The 25,209-nt window shown below is 36.2% G+C and overlaps 1 protein-coding gene across 1 annotated transcript; it reads right to left on the reverse strand.

Moving 5' to 3' along the window:
• Window positions 1-5,676: 5,676 nt before the first annotated feature.
• On the reverse strand, window positions 5,677-24,684 carry LOC121372326. The gene is made up of 5 exons (XM_041498622.1): window positions 24,555-24,684; window positions 12,548-12,723; window positions 7,866-8,003; window positions 6,886-6,958; window positions 5,677-6,174 (listed from the first exon to the last, which is right to left on the reverse strand). The coding sequence occupies exons 1-5, from the start codon at window positions 24,654-24,656 to the stop codon at window positions 5,941-5,943; spliced, it is 723 nt and encodes a 240-aa protein (XP_041354556.1). The 5' UTR covers window positions 24,657-24,684; the 3' UTR covers window positions 5,677-5,940.
• Window positions 24,685-25,209: the final 525 nt, after the last annotated feature.

A 25,209-nucleotide genomic window follows, 5' to 3' on the forward strand; every position in this document is an offset into this window, starting at 1 on the left:
GATGCCAAGTAAGCTTATTTGTTGTACTTTGGCCACCAAAAATAACAATTTTTGTTTTATTTAAATTAATAGTAAGATTGTTATTATAGTAAGATTGTTATTACAATATATATATCTAGTTGACCAAGGAGCTGTTGTAGACCATGTGAGGTTTCTGATGAAAGTAGAAGATCATCTGAAAAAAGTAGATGGCTTAAGCGCATTGTGTCTAGTGATACTTTATCTCCAATGTTACATAAATATTCTTGGAAGTCATTAATAAACATAGTAAATAGTGTTGGAGATCAAATACAGCCCTGGCGAACACCAATGTTTGATTGGACTGGTTGTGATATGCCTTTATCAGTCTGAACACTATATGTAACATTAACATATAAATATTCGATTATTTTTAAAACATTACCTGTAACCCCCATAAGAGCAATTTTATTAAATAATTTGCTTCTATCCATAGAATCGAATGCTCGTTTGAGATCTACAAAGCATGCATAGACCTTTTTCTTTTTATATTTATATTTATCAATCAGGGTTTTTAGTGTAAATATGTGATCTGTTGTTCTAAATCCTTGCCTGAACCCAGCCTGACAGATATCAGTTTGTTTGGTTTGTTGTTGGTAGTCTACAATTCGTTTATCTATTATTTTGCAAAACAATTTACCAATACAACTACTTAGAGCGATTCCACGATAGTTATTTGGGTCTGTTTCGTCACCTTTTTTGTGCAAAGGGACACTTATTGAATGGGCCCACTGTGGAGGAAAATAGCCTATTGACAATATATCATTGAAAAATTTGACAACATGATCTAGTATTAATGGAAAGAGACATTTGATAAGCTCATTACTGACATTGTCTACACCCTGTGCCTTTTTCAGCTTAATATCTTCAATACATGCTATAATTTCCAGTGCTGATATTGGTGAATTAATCACTTGGTTATCCTGCAGATTAGTATAATCAACCTCATTAGAAGAACAGTTAACTGTTGGATCTTGGTAGATCTTTTCAAAGTGGTCTACTAATTCATGAGGATTAAAGAACACTTCGGTTTTTTTTTTTAACCTTGATACTATTAATTGTATGCCATAAAGCTTTTGTGTCATTCTTAGGTATACTTCTAAGTTTTGAAACAAGATCTCCTTTTTTTATGACGGGTTAATCTCTTATATTTCTTTTTGACAGAAATGCATTTTGCTTTGTTTCTTGTGTGTTATTAGCATTAAATGTCTTGAAATTAGATTCAATAGTCAATTTGGCATTTTTGCATTCTATGTCAAACCAAAGATTTTTCTTCAGAGATCTATTTATATTCTGATTTTTGGTAGCATATATATTTATGGCATTTACTATAGATTCAAACAAGTTGACATAGCAGCTTGCGTCTACATCCGACGTTGGTGGTGGTGTCAAAATGAACCTATTGAGTGCCTCTTTGTTTTCATCTGACATTACTGCTGAGTGGCATGCTATTATTATTGTGCCATTTTCTTTGTTTACGTTTCGTGAATTTATGGCTGAATTTTTTGGGATTTTCCTGTGACTTTTTGTTTCTAACTGATATATTAAGTTTTAGGGAGAGCTGACAATGATCTGATGTCCATGAAAGTGGTTAAATATTAAAATATTTCACATGGCTGTACAGTTCTTCAGATGTAAGAACATAATATACAACACTCTGACCATTGTACGTGTGGCATGTAAACTGTCCCAAGTGATCTCCAACTGTTCTACCATTTAAAATAATTAATTTTGATGCAATTGCTAGTGATATGAGGGATTGTCCAAATTTGTTCGTTATATTATCTCGGTTATTTCTTTTTGTCTCTATGGTAGTAAAAATATCTGGCGGTACATATATGTTTTCAAGAAAATTAATTCCATCACTATTCACACACCCACACTCGGTAGCAGTTCTAGCGTTAAAGTCCCCGCCAATTATTATCGATCCATGCTGCGAATATTTTAAAACTTCATTACTTATGACATTAAAGGGATCTGTTGTTAAATTTTTCCAATATGATGAATTTTCAGGTGGTACATAAGTAGTGCAGACAAATATATCTTTGTCAACCGATAAAAATATGAGTAGGGGAAAAGTTATAATAATAATAATAATAATAGGGGCCTAATAATAATAATTATTATTATTATAATGTTGAAAAGATTGAAATCACGAAAAGACGCACACAATGTTAGCTTCAAATATAGCGGGAAATTCACCGATGACGTAATTTTATGGAATTTACGTGTCCGTACTGCGTGAGCGTAGAGAAAACTTCGCTACATGTACCACGTACACATGGAGACATCACAATTTAAATACATAGAAGCGAAGTTTTAGATACGTACACGTTCGCGCATACGCATACGCATACGCGCACATGGAAACATAGCTTTAGACGACTAAAGATGGTTCAACCAGAGTCAATTCTCCTTTCTGGATGTTACTATTATTTTGAGAAAACTAGTTTCGATCAAAAAGGGCTCTAAAACTTATTACTATATTTAAATAACTACACTTCACAAAATAAGGACAGAAGCAAAATGGGAAGAACTCTTTAATTCTGAAATCGGTTGGGCAACAATATATTCCAAACCTTTTAAGACAACTCAAGATAATACATTAAGGTTGTTCCAATGCAGATTATTGCATATTATTATTACAACGAACATTTCTTTTTTTACAAAAAATTAACAAAGCTGAAAGTAATCTTTGTAAAGTACTCCAGAAACCATATTACATCTTTTTGGGGACTGCTTACCAGTCAAAACCTTTTGAAATTCTTTTGTCCAATTCTTATTTGATAAATGTCCTCATATTCAATATTTATCTCTCGATGCCAAATTAATTCTACTAGGAGAAAATACTATTACAGCAATGGACGAAATTTGCGATCTGTTTCTATTACTTGCTAAATTCTTTATCTATAAATGTAAAGTAAAAGACATCTTACCAAATATGAAACATTTTAAACATATTCTGAAATCTAGATATCTAACTGTGTGTTTGTGTGTGTGTGTGTGTGTGTGTGTGTGTGTGTAGTTATGTGTGTACGGTTCTTTTGGGGGGGGGGATGGTTGGTGGGGTTGGGTGGGGATGAGTGTATAAATAGATACAATATAATAGATAATATTTCGCAGAACCCATTTTGTATAGATAATTTTTGTTTAATTAAATGTCTAGTCCAAAATTATAAGCTATGAGAACATAGGTTACATAATATACAATCGTTTTTCTATCTGTATCACTAATATTCATACATACATGTATAACCTCGTGATAATAACTATTGTAAATACTGAATGAAAATTTCGATCTGTATACCAAAATAGTAATGTATAATTTTGTATTGTAACTGTCACTTCATCCCTGTGGTTGGGACAGATAACAAATGTAAACAGGGATTCTGTGAATAAATATTACTCAGGGAATCTATGACCTGACAGTAATTTGTTGATCAATTACAGTAAATATAACTGACAGTGTACAGATATCTGCTTTAGTCTGGAATATAATATAAATCCATCCACTAGAGGAAAAAATAATAATCATAATCATAAAACGAAGCACCAGAGATGAATTGACATACCTAATGTCTTAAAATATGTGGAATATATAACACGAACAAATAACATTAAATAATATTGTAAAAAAGATGTTAAAAAATAACAAACATGTAATGGAGGTATTCACAATACTAAATGTTACAATATATGAACTACATTCTTTTTAGCTTAAACAATCTCAGGATATACCCATTACCCATGAGCAAAAACATGATAAAATAAATGTACATTATCTCTATTTCCAAAACTAATCAGTTATACTATTTATACATGAACGGATTCTAGGGTTTCACAACTGAGGGGGTGCTGGTGTTTATTTCACTACATGAAATGGTGCATTATGAAAGCACACCCATTCACAGTGTTTCCTTTTAAATCCGCACGAAAACTATTTATTCAATTTTCTTGTGAAATGCAAAGATTTACTATTATTTCTCCGTATTAAAGAGACTGTCCTGGTTTTTTTGCCATTGTAAGATGTTTCCGGCTAACATTCTTTTTGGTGACTAAATATTCATATTCATTGAAAGACAATAGATAATTTTGGATCAGGGTTAAAAATTCGGCAGCACAGTTACTTGCCTTTTTGTTGTTTATTTGTTGTTGAAAATAAATTAAAAACAAACCCATATTTTAAATAAATCATCTACAGCAAACAATTTAAGACTATTTGTGATGAAATCGGTTCAGAATTAGTGATGTTAGCAACATGACAGTATTCTTTAATCTGACAATGCCAACCTAGATTTTGACCAGGAAATCCTATAAGCTATGTAATAGTAAAACGATGTCATTATTACGTGAGGAACAATCATTATTTTTTCAGTGTAAATTTTTATTTAATATTGACAAAGAAAATATGAAGAAAAATGCATAGGTTTCTGGTGTTGGATCTATTATTAATTTATAGAATATAAATTTCCACCATGTTCTTCATTTTTTACTATTTTGTTTGGGGAATATGTTAAAAATAATCATTTAAGGCTATTTTTACTACAATTGGATCATTATTATTGGCGTGAGACAAAAAAGTATAATATTTATAGAATTTGATCATTTTAGCAGCCATCTTGGATTTGATTGGAAATGAAAACCTTCTCAGGGTTAAATTTTGGTGCAGCGTTCTGATTTCCAAAGAGCAATGATATACGCATCATAAAATACCCAAAAATTAAGGGGGCCAAGTGGTGTAGGGTAAAATTATTTTTCTGGCTTTGGAGCTCGGACTATATGGGACATGCATTGTACAGGTAGTTATGTTTACAGCGGATGGGGGATGTGGAAATAGTGTTAAAATGTATTTTTAACGAATGGAAATGCCTAATACATTTTTTTTTTTTTTTTTTACATATTTTGCTGGAATTAATTTAATTTGAATAATCAACAGTGACAATTTTCTACTGCATCGAAACTACCTAAATCTTTTTCTTTTAAAAGTATTCACTTTGCACGTTGTTTAAAAAAGTGTGATCGTAGCGCTAAGATCGCTTCGTGGAACAGGGCCCTGGTGTTTATTATATCAAATCATCCAATAATATAAAAAAAAATAGTGACTTTTTATTTTTGAAAGTACAAACCTGAATTTGAGACTTTCTGATAATAACCAGTATACATGTATATGTATGTATGGATGAATGGATGTACGTATGGATGTATGGATGTATATTTACCTCAGATATATGCATGTGTATTTAAAGTTAGGGGCCATCCATAATTTTCAACATTTTTCACGAGCGTACAAACCGTACGCGGGGGCGGGGGGGGGGGGGGTGTTAAGGGGGCCAGCGTACACTTTTTTTGAAAATTAAAAATGTCGATCAACATTTTTCATTTGGGGATGTACACTTTTAGGGGAGGGAGGGGGGTGGTCAAAAGTGTACGGTTTGTACAATCGTGAAAATGTTGAAAATTATGGACGGCCCCTTAAAATATATTATCTTAAGCCCCCTTGCTACTTTAGAGGAGAGGTGCCAGCAACACAGAAGGACACTCTCTCTCTCTCTCTCTCTCTCTCTCTCTCTCTCTCTCTCTCTCTCTCTCTCTCTCTCTCTCTCTCTCTATATATATATATATATATATATATATATATATATATATATATATATATTACACACATACATACACACACACACACACACACACACACACACACACACACACACACACACACACACACACACACATACACACACACATATGTATACATATACATAAACATAATTACTCTAGTAGTGATTTATATTTGGTCTCAAATCTCAAATACAAGTGTTCCTTTATTTCTTTCCCTCGGTATAGTATAAAGAGCAGCAATGTTAAGAAGAGTTCTGCAAACCACCTCAAAACGAGGACCCGAGGACGAATCGCCCCCGTTCACTAAACCCGTCCTTGAATCGGTACTTGCATTGGTACTTGCATTGGTACTTGCATCGGTACTTGCATCGGCATTTGCATCGGTACTTGCATCGGCATTTGCATCGGTACTTGCATCGGCATTTGCAACGGTACGTGAAGCGGCCCCTTTGGTTCAGGTGTCTTTGCACAAAGCACTACGATTGCGCCAAGCAAAAGCTGAGCCATCCACAGTATTAGAGAAGCCCATGAAGCTAGCTAGAGACAAAGAAACAGTATGTTAAAACATCATTGAAGAATACGACAGCCCCAAGCCCATTTCACCCGCTAGTGTCTGAAGGCAACAGTGGTCAAATCTAAGTGTATTTTCTTCTGGATTTCTCTTAAAAGAAGCCATGACCTTATGCCAAAAAATAGATTACTTGTACTGATCCCCACAACAGAAATTAAATATTATGTAGACAGACGCAAACGCCAAGTAAACTAAAAGCAGTTACTGTCTACCTCAAATGATGGTTCTCTTTTTCTCCATCAACTGCTGTCAGTTATGTTATATAAACAATAGGGTGAAAACACACCACCACAACACAAACAAAACTAAACCTAAAGTATTATTGAGCTCATCCCCCCCCCCCCCCCCCCCCTCACCCGCCATAGAATATTACTACTGAGTTTGTGAGATTTTGCATACATCTTCACGTGACTATTGTCATTCGCATTCACGTTAATTTTATATGCAAGTGTTTTCAATGTTCACTTAAATGTTTGTCAATGTCATGTCAACGAGTGCGCCAAAAACAAGTGAAAACAGTTTTTATTTGCTTTAGAATCTCCACCATCACTTCATAAATATGATTTCTGACTGGCTTAAATTACTTATTGAATTTTACATTACTGTGCATCACGATAAGAAAGTTAAAATAGAAATATGGATTTGTGTTATTTGACGAATTAAGCACAATTACAAACCATGGCTATGTTGACATGATGGAAGAACTCATAATTTTCTCCAAAACGGTCCTTAACAGTAGCAGTTTCACATCTGAAATAATGAATTGGATAATTAGCAATTGTTTATGGAGTACCTCTGTTATCGTTTTTTATAGACAAAATCTTATAAAGTGTGAGTGTGTGTGTGTGAGAGAGAGAGAGAGAGAGAGAGAGAGAGAGAGAGAGAGAGAGAGAGAGAGAGAGAGAGAGAGAGAGAGAGAGAGAGAGAGAGAGAGAGAGAGAGAGAGAGAGAGAGAGAGAGAGAGAGAGAGAGAGAGAGAGAGAGAGAGAGAGAGAGATTTTCTTCACTTTGATGGTTGTTAGCTAAGGAATTGTAGGTTTCATTTACTAATGTATCATCCAACGGTTAGAGCCAACGCTATAATATTTGTTTCAACACCACACGCTCCGACGCACCACCACACACCCCCATAACAGAAATGTTTGGATCATTTTTATATGAAAGATATGGACTTAAGCAATGAACAAAACACACACACACACACACACACACACACACACACACACACACACACACACACACACACACACACAGAGAGAGAGAGAGAACGAAAACTAGCTCAATCGGTTAAGTGCTCACTTGAGGTGCTTGTGTCACAGGATCGAGTCACTTCGGTGGATCCATTCAACTGACTGTTTTTTCCTCTCGTTCCAACCAGTGCACCACAACTGGTGAAAGGCCGTGGTATGTGCTTTCCTGTCTGTGGGAAAGTGCATATAAAAGATCCCTTACTGCATTAGGACAATGTAGCGGGTTTCCGCTGATGACTACGAGTCAGAATTACCAACTGTTTGACATCCAATAGCAGATGATTAATTAATCAATGTGCTCTAGTGGTGTCGTTAAACAAAACAAACTTTTAACAATTGTAAATACTTGCATATCAAAATTTAACACATTCCCTATACCGTACTGTTGTTTAAATACAATCACTTACTTCTTCGGATCCCCTCCCAGTCTTCCACATGTCTCGAGAAACCCATGCGACATGAGACCAGCACATCCTGTTAAGAATGTAAAGGAGAGTCCGTCCATCAGGACATTGAGACGGAAACAGGAGCCAGACGCATTTTTCCTATAAACAAGATAGATACAAAAAGAAAGGGAAATAATGTTTGTTAGACACGATCACATCTCAGCATATCCCAAACTATGTCTGTTTGGCAGTGCACTTTATTCATTTCGCTGTTTTAAAATATATATATTGAATTTGTCAAATGTTTCAACTTCGAGAAAAATATACAAAATATATAGTAAATACGTCATTTGAAACCATATAAGTCTTTGAGATAACTGTGTTTTTTTATGTCAAAGTTCGAGATAAACATACACACGCTTATATGTTCGGGACCCACTTCTTGTTTCGAGATAGCGTGAGAGTTCATTGTGTATGTAAACAGGAGTCAAGACCTTATACACACACACACACGTACACACACGTATGCACACACGCACGCACGCACACAACTCTACTACATTATATATATATATATATATATATATATATATATATATATATATATATATATATATATATATATATATATATATATAAAGATGGGGTAATCGTAATCAGTAATCGTAATCGATTGTAATCTACAATTATCTATGAAACAATTTCAGGTAATTTGTATAAAATAATTGACTTAACTGAAATTTTCAAGTACTAAATTTGTACTAGTAGCAGTAGCAGTAGTAGTAGTAGCAGCAGCAGCAGCAGCAGCAGCAGCAGTAATAGTAATAGTAGTGGTTATTGTTGGTGGTGGTGGTAGTAGTAGTAGTAGTAGTAGTAGCAGTAGTAGTAATAATAGTGGTTATTTTTGTTGGTGGTGGTAGTAGTAGCAGCAGCAGTAGTAGTAGTAATAGTAGTAGTAACTGGTAACAATTGTGCAAGTGGTATACTGCCCACATTCATAACAGTTAAACTGAGGCGGTGTCCTGGCATGAGGGTGGTTGATTTTTTGCACACCCTAAACTAGTATACACACGAGCCTTTCGATGTTGTTGTATTTTTCACAGAATATATTCTAACAGCAGAGGAAAGCGATCGCGCAAGGGGCTTTCTTCTTTCCTGAGAGGGAAATAAAACTACGTAAGGTAATATTGCATCTGGCGACAGACCACAATTGTTAAAATTTACGCTATATGTTTCTATAGAACATAGTGGTTATATCACTTTTATTAATATCAGTAGGTCCATGGACGTTTTTTAATGCACCTTTGTTTGTCTAGAAACACCCTGTCATGAAAGGGACAACCATTGTTCTTTTCCCCAGGATATTGATTTAAATAAACACATCCACTAAATCTGGACGGAGTACACCCATTTTGCACCAGAAGTACTACATTCGAATAGGCTGGACAGGCATGTGTGCAGGAATCTTTTAGCAGGGTCTAGAGTGTGGCGAGCTACATTTATGGGGGAGGGGCAGACGAGTCATGCTCCCCCAAATAATTTTTAAAACAACAACAACCCCGAAACCCTCCGCTTGCACACGTGCCTGCTGGATTTATCAGAAAGAAGTCTTCAGTATTAACAAGTTACACATGTTTTGCAAACTACCTGCTCTCCCCTATCAACATAAGTCTAATAATTGCCACTATAAAGCTGTTTGTCACGGAATAATCATAAACAGCAGATTGCTTGTGCGGATATATTTCCGGATTTTGGCCAACCAAATTTGAAGATGACTGTGGGCATCTGTTGTTGATTTTGTTTTGAAAGGATAAATTTTGTTTTATTCAAAAACACTGAAGCATATTGGTGCCAAGCATTTGTATTTTTTACCAAGCGAACGCGATTGCAAACATGAACCTTTTTTCACACAGATTTGCATCACCTTTCGTTGCAAGAATGAAGTGAAAAGTACTTTGAATGTGCTCTAGTGGTGTCGTTAAACAAAACAAACAAACTTTAACTGAGCAGGAATACCTACTCAAGAGTGATAGGAGTACCTACTCATGAGGAGTAGGAATATCTACTCATGGGGCCTATAACAAATGTTTGTTGGACGAAGGAGTACCTACTATTATGTTGCAGTAGTACCTACTCAGAGCAGATGTTTATAGTTTATTACCTTTAAGCCTTCCGGCTCATAGGCATACATTTTATATACAAATCAATAACATTTGACAAGTGGTGCATAATTGGAGGGTGGAAAATTAAATATGTTGAAAACGTAAACATAATGCATTTTAAAGATATTTACCAATATTACATAATTCTTTTCTGTTTTGAACAGACAATACTTGCACAAGTTTAAACATAGATGGTTTACGCCAGTAGTATTTCTTAATATGAAGAATACGACCGCATTCTTCACACACGTGTGTAAAAATTGAGGTCCAACAAAGCATCCTTACAAGTATTTGTACGTGCAAGTTGTTACGCGAACACACTTGTTGGATGTACCCACAGAAATGATCCGAGTACTAAACTTTTATACTCTAAACAATTTAACATTTGAAAGAATTCATGCATTCCGCATACAGTTCATAGTGATTAGTTTTATTGTATAAGATTATCCAACTATAAGATTTGCATTAACGCGTGCTTATATGGATACAGTTGACCCGTCATCTGAGGAAGAGGATGATTTTAATGTATTTGAAGTGCATGCCCAACCAGTCTGTGATATATCAGTAACCGACATTTCTAACAATGTCGATAGAGACACTGCTGAAATTGGATATTTTACCCAAGATGTTCAAGACGACGATCTTGATCCACTTGTGGTAAATTTGGAAACTTCAGATGGTGACGACCAGACGTCAAAGCAATCAGAGGAATTGTCTGGCACAGGAGTTGAACAAGCAGAGGATGATGAGGATGGGTTGAGGTAACAGGAGTCAGGAAGTTCCACAACTTCTAATGACGATAACGGTATTAGGGAAGTACCAGTATCACGACCCAGACGTTCTTCTCTGCAGACACAGAGACCTACCTGGATGATTTCGGGAGAATATGTGATGAATTGAGCAGTAGCTGATCAGGATCAGTTTCATAGGTCTAAGGTAATTCAGCATTTAGCTTTCCAGAGTGTTTTTGAACATAATACTGTTTTTCAGGTAATTTTGTCTGTTATAGATGGTAGTCATATGTAACAAACGAGGACGTCGTTTTCTGTGGAGGGAGGAGTATGTGGCGAGCTTGTATTTGTTGTATATTGAGGTTATGGCAGGTTTAGGTTTTAATATAGTTAATTTAATATAGTTTGATAAAGTCTAGGTTTTAATGTATTTATAGGAATTGATTTTAGGTAAGTCTAACTTGCATAAAGCACAGACCGTGCATGAGCAAAGTTCACTGGCACATGAACTCTTTCTTTTGTCTGAGCATGAGCTTTTCCCTTTTCTTTCTGCCTTAAGTCAGTTGCTATGTTCAGTTGACGTGCTGACGTCAGATGTGCTGGTTATGTTTTTGCTTTTAACTTTATTATTTTTATCAGTAGACATTGAAACCCGAGTTTTCATCTGGTTAATGTTAAACTCAGATCCCATATATTTGGTGAGTTACTTGCAGTTATATATATATATATTTATTTATTTATTTATTACACACCAGTGTAAGATATTGCTCATGTCATACCAATCACTCGATATCTAACCAGTGTAATATTGATGTGACGTGAGCGTGACGTAGCTCACTTGCTGACCCAATTCATAGACAAATAACGTGTAGTAGGTCTCGACATCTGCTGACTTCTGCGTTGCGGATTGTTTGCAATTGGTTTGTAATAAATAAAATACTAAACTAGCTTGCCTGTCATACTATTTTTATGAAACTCGTGAACAGTGTTGGTATCTGACTCGCTTTCGCTTGTCTGATACCAAAACTGTTCACTAATTTCATAAAAATGGTATGACAGGCAAGCTCGTTTAGTATTCTCTATATATTAATTTCATTACACTTAGACAATACTAAATGTAAATGTAAGATATAACAATCACTTAGGTAAAACTATTATATGTATGTAAGTGCGGGGTGGTGTGTGTGTGTGTGTGGGGGGGGGGGGGGTGGTGTTTAAAGTATTCACATAAGTTGTATTTATTACGTACACTATGTGCAGTTCAGATATTGTCACATGTGTAAGTGTACATTATGATACATTGTCATAATAAATGACTGGATATTAATAATATGGATGATGTTAAACACGACGTAATGGTTATGAACAATATGTATGCACATGTGTAATATCTCGTGTTGGTCGGATATATGTTTATGTATTTTATTTTCATTATTTCAGGGTTTTTAATTATTATTTCGGACATGACCCGAACCTGGAATAAATATGAGTTTTAAACCCTGAATAGCTTTTGTGTTTTTTTGAACTCTCAAAACCTATGCTGCTACGTGTGTGTGTGTGTGTGTGTGTGTGTGTGTGTGTGTGTGTGTGTGTGTGTGTGTTTTATTTATTTTATTGTTGGGCTCTTTTGTGGGTTTTTTTTTGGGGGGGGGGGGTTGGTTGTTGGGTGGGGTTTTTTGGTTGTTTTTTTGTTTTTTTTTGTTGTTGTTTTTTTTGGGGGGGGGGTTTGGGGGGGGGGGCGTTGTTGATGATGTTGTTGATGTTGTTTTTAATTTCCCAGACATACTAATACTCAAAATAATTTACTCACGTAATATTTCGGTTTCCACAAAGCGAAACACATCCGCTGATCATAAACACCACACTGATAATCATGCCAAAGAAGATAGAACTTGCCACTACGAAGTAACAGTACATTTGTTCGCCATAGTGGATGGTTTTCCCTGGCTTGGAGCAAAACAGCATACATTCACCACCGGTCATATACTGTATAAATAAATAAATAAATAAATAGGGCACCATATGGCCATTCCAATTATTAGTATATTTCGTAACGCTCGAGGAGGTGGGTGGGTTTAGATCCAAACGTTATGTAACGTTACGGGGGGGGGGGGGGGGGGGGGGTGACTGGGTGCACTGAGCAGTGTTACGTAACACACTTTGTTTTTGAATTACTAAAATATTTTGTGGTGGTTTTTTTTTTATACATATATAAATGCTCTGTCACGGCGACAATGTTTAACGTAGATAGTTATAGCTAGACGTATACACACACTAAGGGTTATAAATCAAGTTGAAATGCGTATCTGCGCTTTCCCAAATCGCAAGACAGTATTACACCCATCACATGACTTCTTTATGAATGGGAAGAAGGGCTGTCTACATGCGTTACGTAATGTTTTTGGGGGTGTCTGGTTAAGCAGATCACTTACCCTAATATCAAAGGTAAGTATTTTCTCTGGCATAAAATACATTCGAGTTATTACAAACATCGGAACAATCAGAAATAAATGTACATTGGATTTGCTAAGATTGATAACTTATACATAATGTTATAAGTGATGTGTAATTTGACGGTAAAAAAACACTCCCCAGAAACCCCGCCCCCCCCCCCCGAAAAATACCCCACCCCACCCCACCCCCCCACATACACCCCCCAAAAAGAAAGACAACAACCCCTCCCCCCCCCCCCCCCCAAAAAAAACAACCCCAAAAAACTAACTGTAATACTCCAACTCACGCATTTACATTGTAATCGGCTATTTGGGTATTAAACTTAAGGTATTATGAATAATTTTGATTATGAAACAACAAGTACCTTCTACGTTCTGGTACTTTGTTTTCCCCACGTACTCATATAAAACGTTACGAGACACCGACTCAATGATTTAGATCTAAACACTCAACAATAGACCAAATAGTCAGACTTCAAAATAGTATCAACGACGCCTTTCGCAAATCTAATAAAGTATTAGCAATATTCATAGACATCGAAAAAGCATTTGATATGGTATGGCGACAAGGCCTACTCAATAAACTACAAACAAATGGAATTAAAGGCAATATGTTTAACTTCATCAATAATTTTATTCATAATAGATCAATTTCAGTCAGAGTAAACGGTCACTACTCAGATAAAACCGAAATAATTAATGGAATACCACAAGGCTCGGTCCTATCACCAACCTTATTTAACATATTTATTAATGACATAACTAAAGCACTTAATGCTAAAGGTAAAATTAAATCAACCACTCCATTAAACACAGCACTGTTTGCCGATGACTGCGCCATCTGGCGCACAGGCAGAGTAACCAAGAATCTATTTAATTTAATGCAAGACGTTATGAACAAATTAAATAAGTGGGCCCTGGACTGGGGCATTAAATTATCTGAAACTAAAACAGTTTGTATGCTATTTAATAAAGTCAACTCGCCAGATAACCTTCAAATAACCTCAAACAATAAGCCAATCCCAAGAGTTAGCAAATTCAAATTCCTAGGAGTCACCTTCGACTCAAAACTAACCTTTAGTGATCATATTAATGATATCGTCAGACAAGTTAAAAATACTCTAAACTTACTAAGAGCAATCTCAGGCACCAGCTGGGGAGCGCAAACAGAGGCAATGCTTATGGTTTACAAAGCATGTATACTCTCCAGGATAGACTATGGAGCCCAAGCCTACAGTTGCACCTCCCCAAAGCTACTGCAAAAACTAGATATCATCCAAAACCAAGCTCTTAGAACAATAGCTAAAGTCCCAGCTAATACTAGTGGCCAAAGCCTAGAAGGTGAATTTAACATTATGCCACTTAAATACCGCCGTAATCTTCAACATCTCAACTACCATCTTAAAATCCATTCGCTTAAATTAGATCACCCAGTTCAGGAACTTACCCCCCATAATAGCAAAACCAGGGCTAGAATTTAAAACTAATAAAAAAAACTTAATGACTCATTTGCCACTAGGGCTAGTAAACTTGAAATAGAGGTAGGAATTGATAACACACCTGTGGCTCTATACCAACTCAACCAGCCAATTGAATGCCACACTCCATACCTAATCAAAAAAGCTACTGATCAAACCCCCTTTCCACCATTTAAGAAAGTCCTGTTTGAAGCTGCAGCTAATGAAAACTACCCTGAGCATATCTATATCTATACGGATGGCTAAAAAAATCCAGATAACGGTAGGGTTGGCTTCGCAATAGTTGAAGAAAAAATATCCAAACACTCTAAACTAGTTAAATATGCCAGGCTGTCAGATAATCTATCAGTCTATACAGCAGAACTGACAGCCATCTATGAAGCGCTAATCTGGATTAAAAATAAACAATACCCTAAAAGCGTTATCTCTTCAGATAGTCTTAGCTCCATCCAATCACTTCAAACTAATAAATCTACCAGGCCAGATATCCTCGCAGCTATCCATAATAAACTTCAAGAAATAAACCAGCTTAATCTAACAATAGTATTCGAATGGGTCCCAGCCCATGTAGGTATAATTGGCAATGAAATAGCTGACTATGGAGCCAAAACTGCACTTTCAATCACTAGTACAATTACAGCACTACCTTTAGGAATATCAGAACTAATGTCAAAAGCAAGAAAACACTACATTAATCAATGGCAGGCAAACTGGGACCTATCAACCAATACATGGCACTATAACATCAAGCCACTGGTCAACTCTATCCGACCTAAACACCCCCAACACTTATGTGGATAAACTAATCACTAAACTACGCATAGGTAAATCTTCACAGCTCAACAGCTGCTCTTTCACCAAACTAAATCCTGACTGCGAATGTGGCACCCGGGAGGATATGAAACACTACCTCCTGGATTGCACGCTACACAACAGCCAGAGAAAACTAATGATAGAATCAATAACCGAAGCCAACCAAAATAAAACAATTACTCCTAATTTTTTACTTAACCCTGATAAATTCCTCAAACTCAAAATCTTCAAAGCAGTATACCAATTCGTCCTGTCCACCAAACCAAAATTATAAAAGCCACGTGCCACTCACCGTGCCAGCGTTCGATCGGCGCGAACCACCAACTCGACCGATCGCAGGCAGGATGGGAAGCCGTAGAGCACCCACTGGGCTCCTGGCAAGTCATTTAGTCAAAAGCTAAAAAATTAGAAAAAGATCGCAACCACCCGCCTGTACGTCTCCTGGAGGGAAGAGCGACCTTCTACACTCAACCGACACGCACTCCAATCTGGGAGACCAACGGATGGAAGGTGGCGATCTATAACTAAAATAAGTAATTAGTATACTACTTAACTCGTGACACCTGTGACTCCCTGGAAGGAACATCCACCCTACGCACTCGAACAGACTAGGTATTCCAACCCGGGGAGAGAACGGTGATACGACAAAAGTACAACCATATGCCTAAACTAGTTAGCTGAAATAAATGCAGCTATAAATTAACAATTGCTCAAAACCTCCCGCCTGTACATCTCTTGGATGGAAGAGCGACCTTAAGCACTCGACCAACAAGCACTCCAACCAGAGAGATCAACGACGGGACGGTAGCGAGTGATTAATAACTACTAGATATGACAATACTTAAATCGTGACACCTGTGACCCCTTGGCGGAACATCCACCCTTCGCACTCGACCAGACTATGTATTCCAATCCGAGGGGAGAACGGTGAAACGACACAAGTAAAAGCATATACTTAAACTAGATAGCTGGCATAAAATAAAATTATTAATCAACAATTATTCAAAACCACCCGCCTGTACAACTCCGGGAGGGAAGAGCGACCTTAAGCACACGACCGACAAGCACTCCAACCCCGGGGTTCAACGGCGGGACGGTAGCGAATAATTAATAACCATTGTTAACCTTACTGTAAATATTTATTCAGGTTCTGAAACTCGTGTGTATACCACTCCCAAATGTTTTTGTGGCCCTTAAAACAAATAAGATAGGATACCACTAATTACGACTTTCTCTTGCAGCATTCTCACTGGTCCAATCCAGCCAATCGCGAACAAGGAACCTCACATGTAAATAAACTGCACAATTGTGTTTTGCACTCGCACCATGTCTTTATTACTGATGCATGAAACCATGATTGACTAAGGTAAGTCAACTAGGGCAACTGAGGAAATAGCAAGCAGGAAAAACAAGATTGACTTAAAAGACTAACCAAGTAAGCCTACTAAATTATTCTACATTACTAACAGTTACCAACATATAGATACCGTTCATTTCGTCTCAATCATTTCATTTCTTTATAAAATAATTATTCAGGGGGCGGGAATTAAAAAATTCTTAATTACTTAGCTGTCAACTATACAACTGCTACTAGATACTTTAACCCTATTTTTCTTTCTTTTTCTTTCTTTCTTTCATTGGTAATAAAGTTAAGTATGTCAAGCATTAGGCTTTTTAAACCAATACCTACACTATAAGGGTTCCACCCTTCAAATTAGATAGCCAGATTAGTCTAACTCCCCCTCCGTCATTGTGTTCAATACTATACAAAGACGGAGGGGGATGGGTGGTCATGATGACCGTTGAATTCACTAGAGTAGGGACGTAAGACAATAAGTACAACCTTAACACCAGACTAGGATTTACATACAGACTACACGCTCACTGCAACAGTACACAGGATGCATTGACTAATGATAACAATGCATCCGCCCCCCATTTAATGGCCCAGCACGTGCTCTAATAAGGAACCGGACAAAAGAATACCGTTCCGAGTACACAATTGCAATGCACCCGGGGGAAGCTGAACAAAAGAATATCGGCCTCCCCCACCCAAACCCCCAATACTTGCTGCTGGTAATAACTTGGTACTTGGTGATGCCTCGACCAGAAGCGGTCCGGCCCTTTATAAGGGTCCGATGGGCAACCTAGGGAGACACCACAGCATCGTAAAGGTCTAAAATTAACGAGCTACTCTCGATTCACTAATATCAAAACCTACATTAGCTCGGCCATTTACCTTTCGACCGACCGTTCAAAATTGCGCCAAAATTTCCTCAACAAAATTGCGCACCACTTTCTCTTTGGCATTAACGGCTCCATTCAAATTCCATAGCACCACCCCCACCCCCACCCGCCTGCTACCGATTCAGTCGGGCTGCTGGTGCTCCCTTGCACCTGCCAATGCAGACGGTCCCTCCCCCCCCCCCCCCCCACCTTTCCTGTCATGGACGACAGGCGTGCGCTACAACAGCTTGCTCTGAATGTGCACGTAAAACCCTATGACATGACATGACTCAATGATTCGGCCTTCATTGGACGATTGACGTAGCTACATATTTAATTGTTAATTGTTAGGGCGGAATGTAGCACCAGTGGTAAAGCGCTCGCCTGATTCGCGATCGTTCTGAGATGGATCCTCGACGGTGGGTCCATTGTACTAATTCTCGATCCAGCTGGTGCACCACGACTGGTATGTAAAAGGCCGTTGTGTGTGCTATTCTGTCTGTAGGATGATGCATATAAAAGATCCCTTGCTACTAAAGTCGACGACAGTCACTTCGTACACAATAAATAAAACATATCCAACGGAAATATTTTGATATGATATATTTGACAAAATGTACTTTTTATTTATTTAATCTTTTAAAACTTAAAATTAATATTTTGTCCAGAATTATGAAAAATAAAAAATACCGACTTGTAAACAGCGTTATCGGCTTGTTATACAAATTTGACAGGGGTCAAGGTTAGTAGACCATTTTTATTTTAATGTGGCGAAGCATTGTAATAATATAGCTAATTTTTAATTTGAATGACGTCAATATTCCAATGGCGTTACTTTGCATCTCCTTACAATACAGTACTGTATAATGGTACAACATACCTAAATGAAAAAGGGACAGGTGTACTGACAGTCGTCTTGTCTAAGGCATTGCATCTACGGTACAATGGCAGAAACCAAAGACAGGAACCAGAAAAAGGTAGCCATTTTGTACAGCCAATTGTGATGCAGAGATTCCCAAAGAGTCCAGCTACAGATGCAAGAAACTCGCAGAGTCGGCCTATCAGACCCCAGCAATAAATTCTCACCTGGTCGCTGTTACAGTAAACTCTCGGCAGGCTTCTCCAAGCAGTTCGCCTCAGACTCGGTAACCCCAGCTTCCTCCTAGTGTACAATATCACAACCCCTTCCAACCACATGTTGACGTCTCCCGGCTTCAGACATTAAACATTTCTTTACCCTCTGCAAGCTGCTAACAACCATGGAGTGGATTTCAACAACAGCCCACACTGTATTATCCTGTTAGTGGTAGTGCATTCGGTTTATCTACTTTCCAGTATCCTTGGACCTACAGTCCACCGCTGCCTTCAGGTGGTATCCAGCCCCTTCGAGCAGCTTACTAAGGATCATGTTTTGTACTATGAATTCAGGTTCTCATCTTTACAAATGACCACAACTTATTCCAACATTTGTTACAGTATCCAAATTAACGTTGGATTCAGTATGTGCAACCTGCATGTACACTATATAAACAGTACATTCGTGTATTCTATGAGATAAGAGATTTATGTGTGTGCATTGTGTGAGTATTTAGAAACTAAAAAGAAATACCTCAAACTAAAACATTGGTGTTTTACAACATAAGCGATGCTTGCAAAAGCCATAATACTCATGCAGATACAATTGGATCAGCATGTATAGAAATATTAATGTGTTTAACAGTTATGTATGCTGAAAATGTCATAGTAACAGCCTACATAGGCTCTACGTTTCTTACCATATTGTTGCAGATGTGTTTATTTAAATTTTATTAATGGTTCTGTCGTGCTATCTTGGAACATACAAGGACTTGGTTCCAAGGTTATTGGCGGAGCAGCAACATTCAATGACTTTGAACGTAAAGTTAACCGTTATGATTTTGTGTGCTTAACTCAAACATGGACCACCAAAGAGGACACTAAGAACTAAGAATACCGGTAGGCTGTTGTCAGGCTATAACTCTACCCATGCCTCTAGGGGAGACAATCTAGATAAAGGTGGCGTTGCTGTGTTCTATAAGGACTACTTTGAACCTTTCATATCCCCTGTGAAATAATATACTGGTGATATTCTATGGTGTGTATTGAAAAAAAAGTGCAGGTAAGCTTGATCAAGATCTGTACTTCTGTACAGTGTACATTCCCCCAGAAAACTCTCCTGTCTTGGCAAATAGAAATATTGACTATTTTAAAATGCTAGAGGATGATGTTAATAATTTTTCACAGATAGGTTTAGTTCTCTTGTGTGGTGATTTTAATGCCCGTACAAGTGTCATGGAAGATACTCTTGAAACTCAGCATATGTCAAACAATTCCCCCTACCTAGTTTTAACTCTAATTTGAAGTTAACAAACGAAACAATTTAGATAGAAAAACAAACACCCTTGGTCGATGTTTAATTGATTTATGCATATAGTAAATGGTAGATTAATAGGGGATATCTTTGAAAACTGTACTTGTTATACCTACAGTGGGTGCAGTACCGTTGATTATTCACTGGTTTCAGTCTGTCTGCTAAATACCATACACTCCTTTTCTGTCCATCCACTTACTTACATGTCAGATCATTGTACTCTGATACTTAAAATTAACACCAGATGTATTAAAACCAATCATTTCCCATCTAAAACATTATCATATACTAAAAAGAAAGCATATGAATATGTCTGGGATGAAAATTCTGCATCAAGACCTTAAACTAAAAGCTTTGCAGTTTCTTATGAAATCTTATTCATATGAGGCATGTGGCGATTTCACAAATTTACTTTCAGAAGCTGCTCACCGCAGTCTACGTAAAGTGTGTATTGCGAAAAAGAAAAGAAAACGTAAATGGTTCGACCAGGACTGTACATTTCTTCGGAGAAACTTGAACATACTCAGTTCACAAATTAAATAAAAATACTCCTAAAGTAGATATAATTATCAGATTTAACACTATGAATAAACAATACAAGAACTTCTTAAATTTAAAGAAAAGACATTTAATTTTAAAAAATATATATATATATCAAACAAGCTAGAACAGCTTGGCAATGAAAATCCAAGAGAATATTGAAAACTGATTAAATCTCTGACCTCTGATGTTCAAGACTCCTCTGATAATATTGATATTAAAAGCTGGGAAGAACACTTTAGATAACTCAACTGCAAAGGTCCATCAACTGTCCACCAACAAGAATGAATTAATAGGTCTATTAATCAAAGACTTTGATTTCACTACTGTCTCTACCCTTAATAATGCAATCTCTATAAATAAAATCAGAAATGGAATTTAAAAGCTTAAAGTTAACAAATCAAATGGCACCGACCTTGTACTAAATGAAATGATAAAATGTTCATCATGGTACTTAATAGACCACTTTCATAAACTCTTTAACATTATCCCTGGGTCTGGATATTTCCCAGAATCATGGCAAGATTCATACCTCATACCAACATACAAAAAAGGGGACAAAAACCTGCCTGCCAACGATCGTGGAATTGCTTTGATTAGCTATCTAGGTAAAACATTTTTGTCGATAATAAATAACAGGATTTCCTGTTACTTAGAGACCAACTGCCTGTTAAATAATGCTCCACGTGGCTTCCGAGCCGATAACAGAACATCGTATAATATTTTCATTCTCAAAACCCTTATCAATAAATACAGATCAACTAAACGCAAACTCTTTGTCAGTTTCGTGGATTTTAACAGCTTTTAGTTCAATCTGGCGAAATGGTTTACTCTATAAATTAATTATGATACGTGTTACTGGTTGCTCATTGAAGATAATTCAAACCATGTATCGTAACATTCAATATATTGTATATATATTTTTTTTTTTTTAAACTACTGATGGATTGTCCTCTAAGATACCTTCGAATATAGGAGTCGAACAGGAGTGTGTTATGAGCCCATTGCTATTTAATATTTATGTTAATGATCTAGGTGACTATCTCGAGTAAGAAGAAATTCATTCATTTGAATTAGAGGATACAAAGATCCCACATTTACTCTTTGCGGATGACCTTCTGTTATTTTCTACAACTGAAGCTGGTCTTCAACAGAGTCTTAATAAGCTTGGAACCTATTGCAGCACTTGGGATCTCTCATTAAATCCAAATAAGACAAAAGTTATGGTTTTTGGTAACTCTGCACAAAAGTGTGTAAATTACAATTTTATCTATAACTCCACTCCACTACAAACTGTGTTATGTTACTGCTATCTTGGCATTACCTTATACTGGAACTTTCACAACGGCTATAAAAGATCTACAGCCAAAATCACTTCGAGCCTTGTTTAAAATACGCTGTAAACTAACTTCAGCAGAACAAGTGCCTACTGCCACTATGCTTAAAATGTCCAATGTCGTATGCAAACCAATATGTACATGTGCCTCTGAAATCTAGGGATCAGGCATAATTAACACACGCTAAAGATCTTTTTTTATAACTGGGAAAACCACAAATGTAATCATACTGTAATTAAAAAAATGCTGAATCTATTTTAGAGGTGCCTAGAAGATGCAGTAATATAGGATCCCTTAGTGAACTGGGTTTATTTCCATTATCATATGATGTAATATTATTAATGTTAAAGTATTACAGCAGACTCGGGTTAGCTACAAAGGACCGTCTTATTCACAAAGCCTTGATTGAGGAGATTAAGCTAAAGTCTTCAAATTGTATAAACCATATTTGCTCAAGTCTTGATATACCATTCGATAATGTGATTAACAAATGTTTATTCAGATAGATATAATTTCTGCAAAATTGAAACGCTAGTTCAATGATATGTTACATATAAATTCTTTACCCATTAAGTTAACCCAACAACAGGAAAAAGTAACAAATTAAGGACATATGTTATCTTCAAGCATGAGGTTAGTTGCTCAACCTACCTCAACATAAAAAAGACCACATGAAAGCTCTCATTACACTCAGGTTAAGTTGTCATCCACTGGAAATTGAAAGGGGGCGTTACCACAAAACAAAAAACAAAAAAAACCCGCCTGAGTAAAGATTTTGTCCTTTCTGCCCCAATAAAATTGAGGACGAATTCCACTTTTTGTTAAAATGTACAGCACATGCTACAAATAGGGAAAAACTGCTAACTGATGTTGTTAAAAAAATATATGAACTTAAAGTTTAACCTTTTGAATGAAAATTAACAACTAAAAAATAATATTGGGCCCACCAATAGATCCTTTAACGAGCAAATACAACTAAAAATAATATTGGGCCCACCAATAGATCCTTTAACGAGCAAATACAACTAAAAATAATATTGGGCCCACCAATAGATCCTTTAACGAGCAAATACAACTAAAAATAATATTGGGCCCACCAATAGATCCTTTAACGAGCAAATACAACTAAAAATAATATTGGGCCCACCAATCGATCCTTTAACGAGCAAATACGTTTATGAAAATCTGAAAACTCGATCTAGACTGTCTCAGTAAGTTAACTACATGCATGTAAATAATTTTATGGACCTAATAGTTGTTAACCATACATGTTAAACTATGCAATGTACATATATGTAATTGTTATTGTTTTGTACCTGCTCCTTGTGAGCGTTTTGCACAATAAAACTGAATTGACGTTTCCTTTTTAAGAATGTTGGAAAAATTCCAATTCAAAATTGCTACTGAAATTTGTTTTCTTTTTAATGCGTTTGAACAAAATCTTATGATTAAAAAATTGTACGTTTACGAAATATGGATTTCAAGTGAAATTACGGCAAGATATGTTATATTTATTGTGAACGAAGCCAAAACAAGGGTGCGATAAGTGACTATCGTCGACTTTAACTTAAGGCTTAAGTAATGGGAAAATGTAGCGGGTTTCCTCTCTAAAACTGTAGGCCCGTTCAAAATGCTTGACATTCAACAGCCGATGATTAATAAATCAAAGTGCTCTAGTGGTGTCGGTTTTTAAACGGGCAAATTGTAAACATTGATTTATTTGTGTCAGTTACAAATACTTCCGGTCAACAAATATTATCTAAATGTTTTACTTCTTTTGTTCATATGTATAATTTTTAAATTTGCATTGAAAAAAATTAATCTCAAGTGAAATTATTGTAAGTTTATTAATATTCACTCTATACGAAGGCAAAACGTTAAGGTCGACGAGTCACTTTTCGCACCCTTATTTTGGCTTCGTACACAATAGGCCTAAATATAGCATATCTTACCGTAATTTCATTTGAAACCAATATTTCGTAAAAGGTACAATTTTTTAATCACAAGATTTCTTCAAAAATATTCAGGTGCATTAGTAATCTTCAAACAAAACATTTTCAGTAGCAATTTTGTATTGGAATTTTTCCAGCATTTTTAAATCGGAAACGTCATGCACCCAGTTTATGGTTATTGTAAGGAGATGCAAAGTGACGTCATTGGAATACTGACGTCATTCAAATTAAAAAATTAGCTATATTATTACATTGCTTCGCCACATTAAAATAAAAACTGGTCTACTAACCTTGACCCCTGTCAAAATTCTATAACAAGCAGACAACGCTGTTTACAGGTCGGTGTGTTTTATTTTTCATAATTCTGCACAAAATATTAAGTTTAAGTTTTAAAAGATAAAAGAAATAAAAAGTACCTTGTGTCAAATATATCATATAAAAAAATTACTGTTAGATATGTTTTATTTATTGTGTACGAAGCCAAAACAAGGATCCAAAAAGTTACTGTCGTCGACCTTAGGCTTAGTGTCACAGTGACAATGTACTGTTGCGAACATAAGATGATTGCTGAATGTATTCCGTATTGCTCTCAGCTCACTTACGTTAAAAAGGAAACACGCAACACTTACCATACTGATTGACATCGGGACAAACATTGCAAAACTTAAAGCACAAGTACATAAATAAATCATTATGCGAAGTGACTGGATAATTGCCACTGCTATACACATGATGATTTAAGTTGGTTGGCGATTGTTACTAGTTAATCTTTATCTTTCTTCGGAGCACCGCAATAATTCATTATACGTGTGCGTTTAAAAAAAAAAAGTCAAACTATTTACATTTGAATTGATATATTAACCTATTACTGTACTTAAACATGCCGTTATTTTTATTAGCGTTATTTATTGCCGTCAAATAAAGAACGAACTGAAGTATGTTATACTAAAAACACTGACACATGTTCGGGGGGTAAATTCAAATAATTGGGTTTATTCAACATAAATAGAGCTATGGAACTTACATAATAGATTTATGGAAGATGGCTGTATATGTATGCCAATATTGTATAGATATGATTATATTCCTATTGCAACACAATAATATTATGCTTATAATTTAGGGCCAGATTCAGGGTTGTGTATAATAGGGTCTTAACAGCCTTTTAAAAACAACATATGTATCGGAATTGTTGTTGTTGTTGTTGTTGGTGGTGGTGGTGGTGGTGGTGGTGGTGGTGTGTGTCTGTGTGTCTGTGTGTGTGTGTGTGTGTGTGTGTGTGTT

The sequence above is a fragment of the Gigantopelta aegis genome, chromosome 4 (assembly GCF_016097555.1).
Source record: "Gigantopelta aegis isolate Gae_Host chromosome 4, Gae_host_genome, whole genome shotgun sequence".
Lineage (NCBI taxonomy): Eukaryota > Metazoa > Mollusca > Gastropoda > Neomphalida > Peltospiridae > Gigantopelta > Gigantopelta aegis.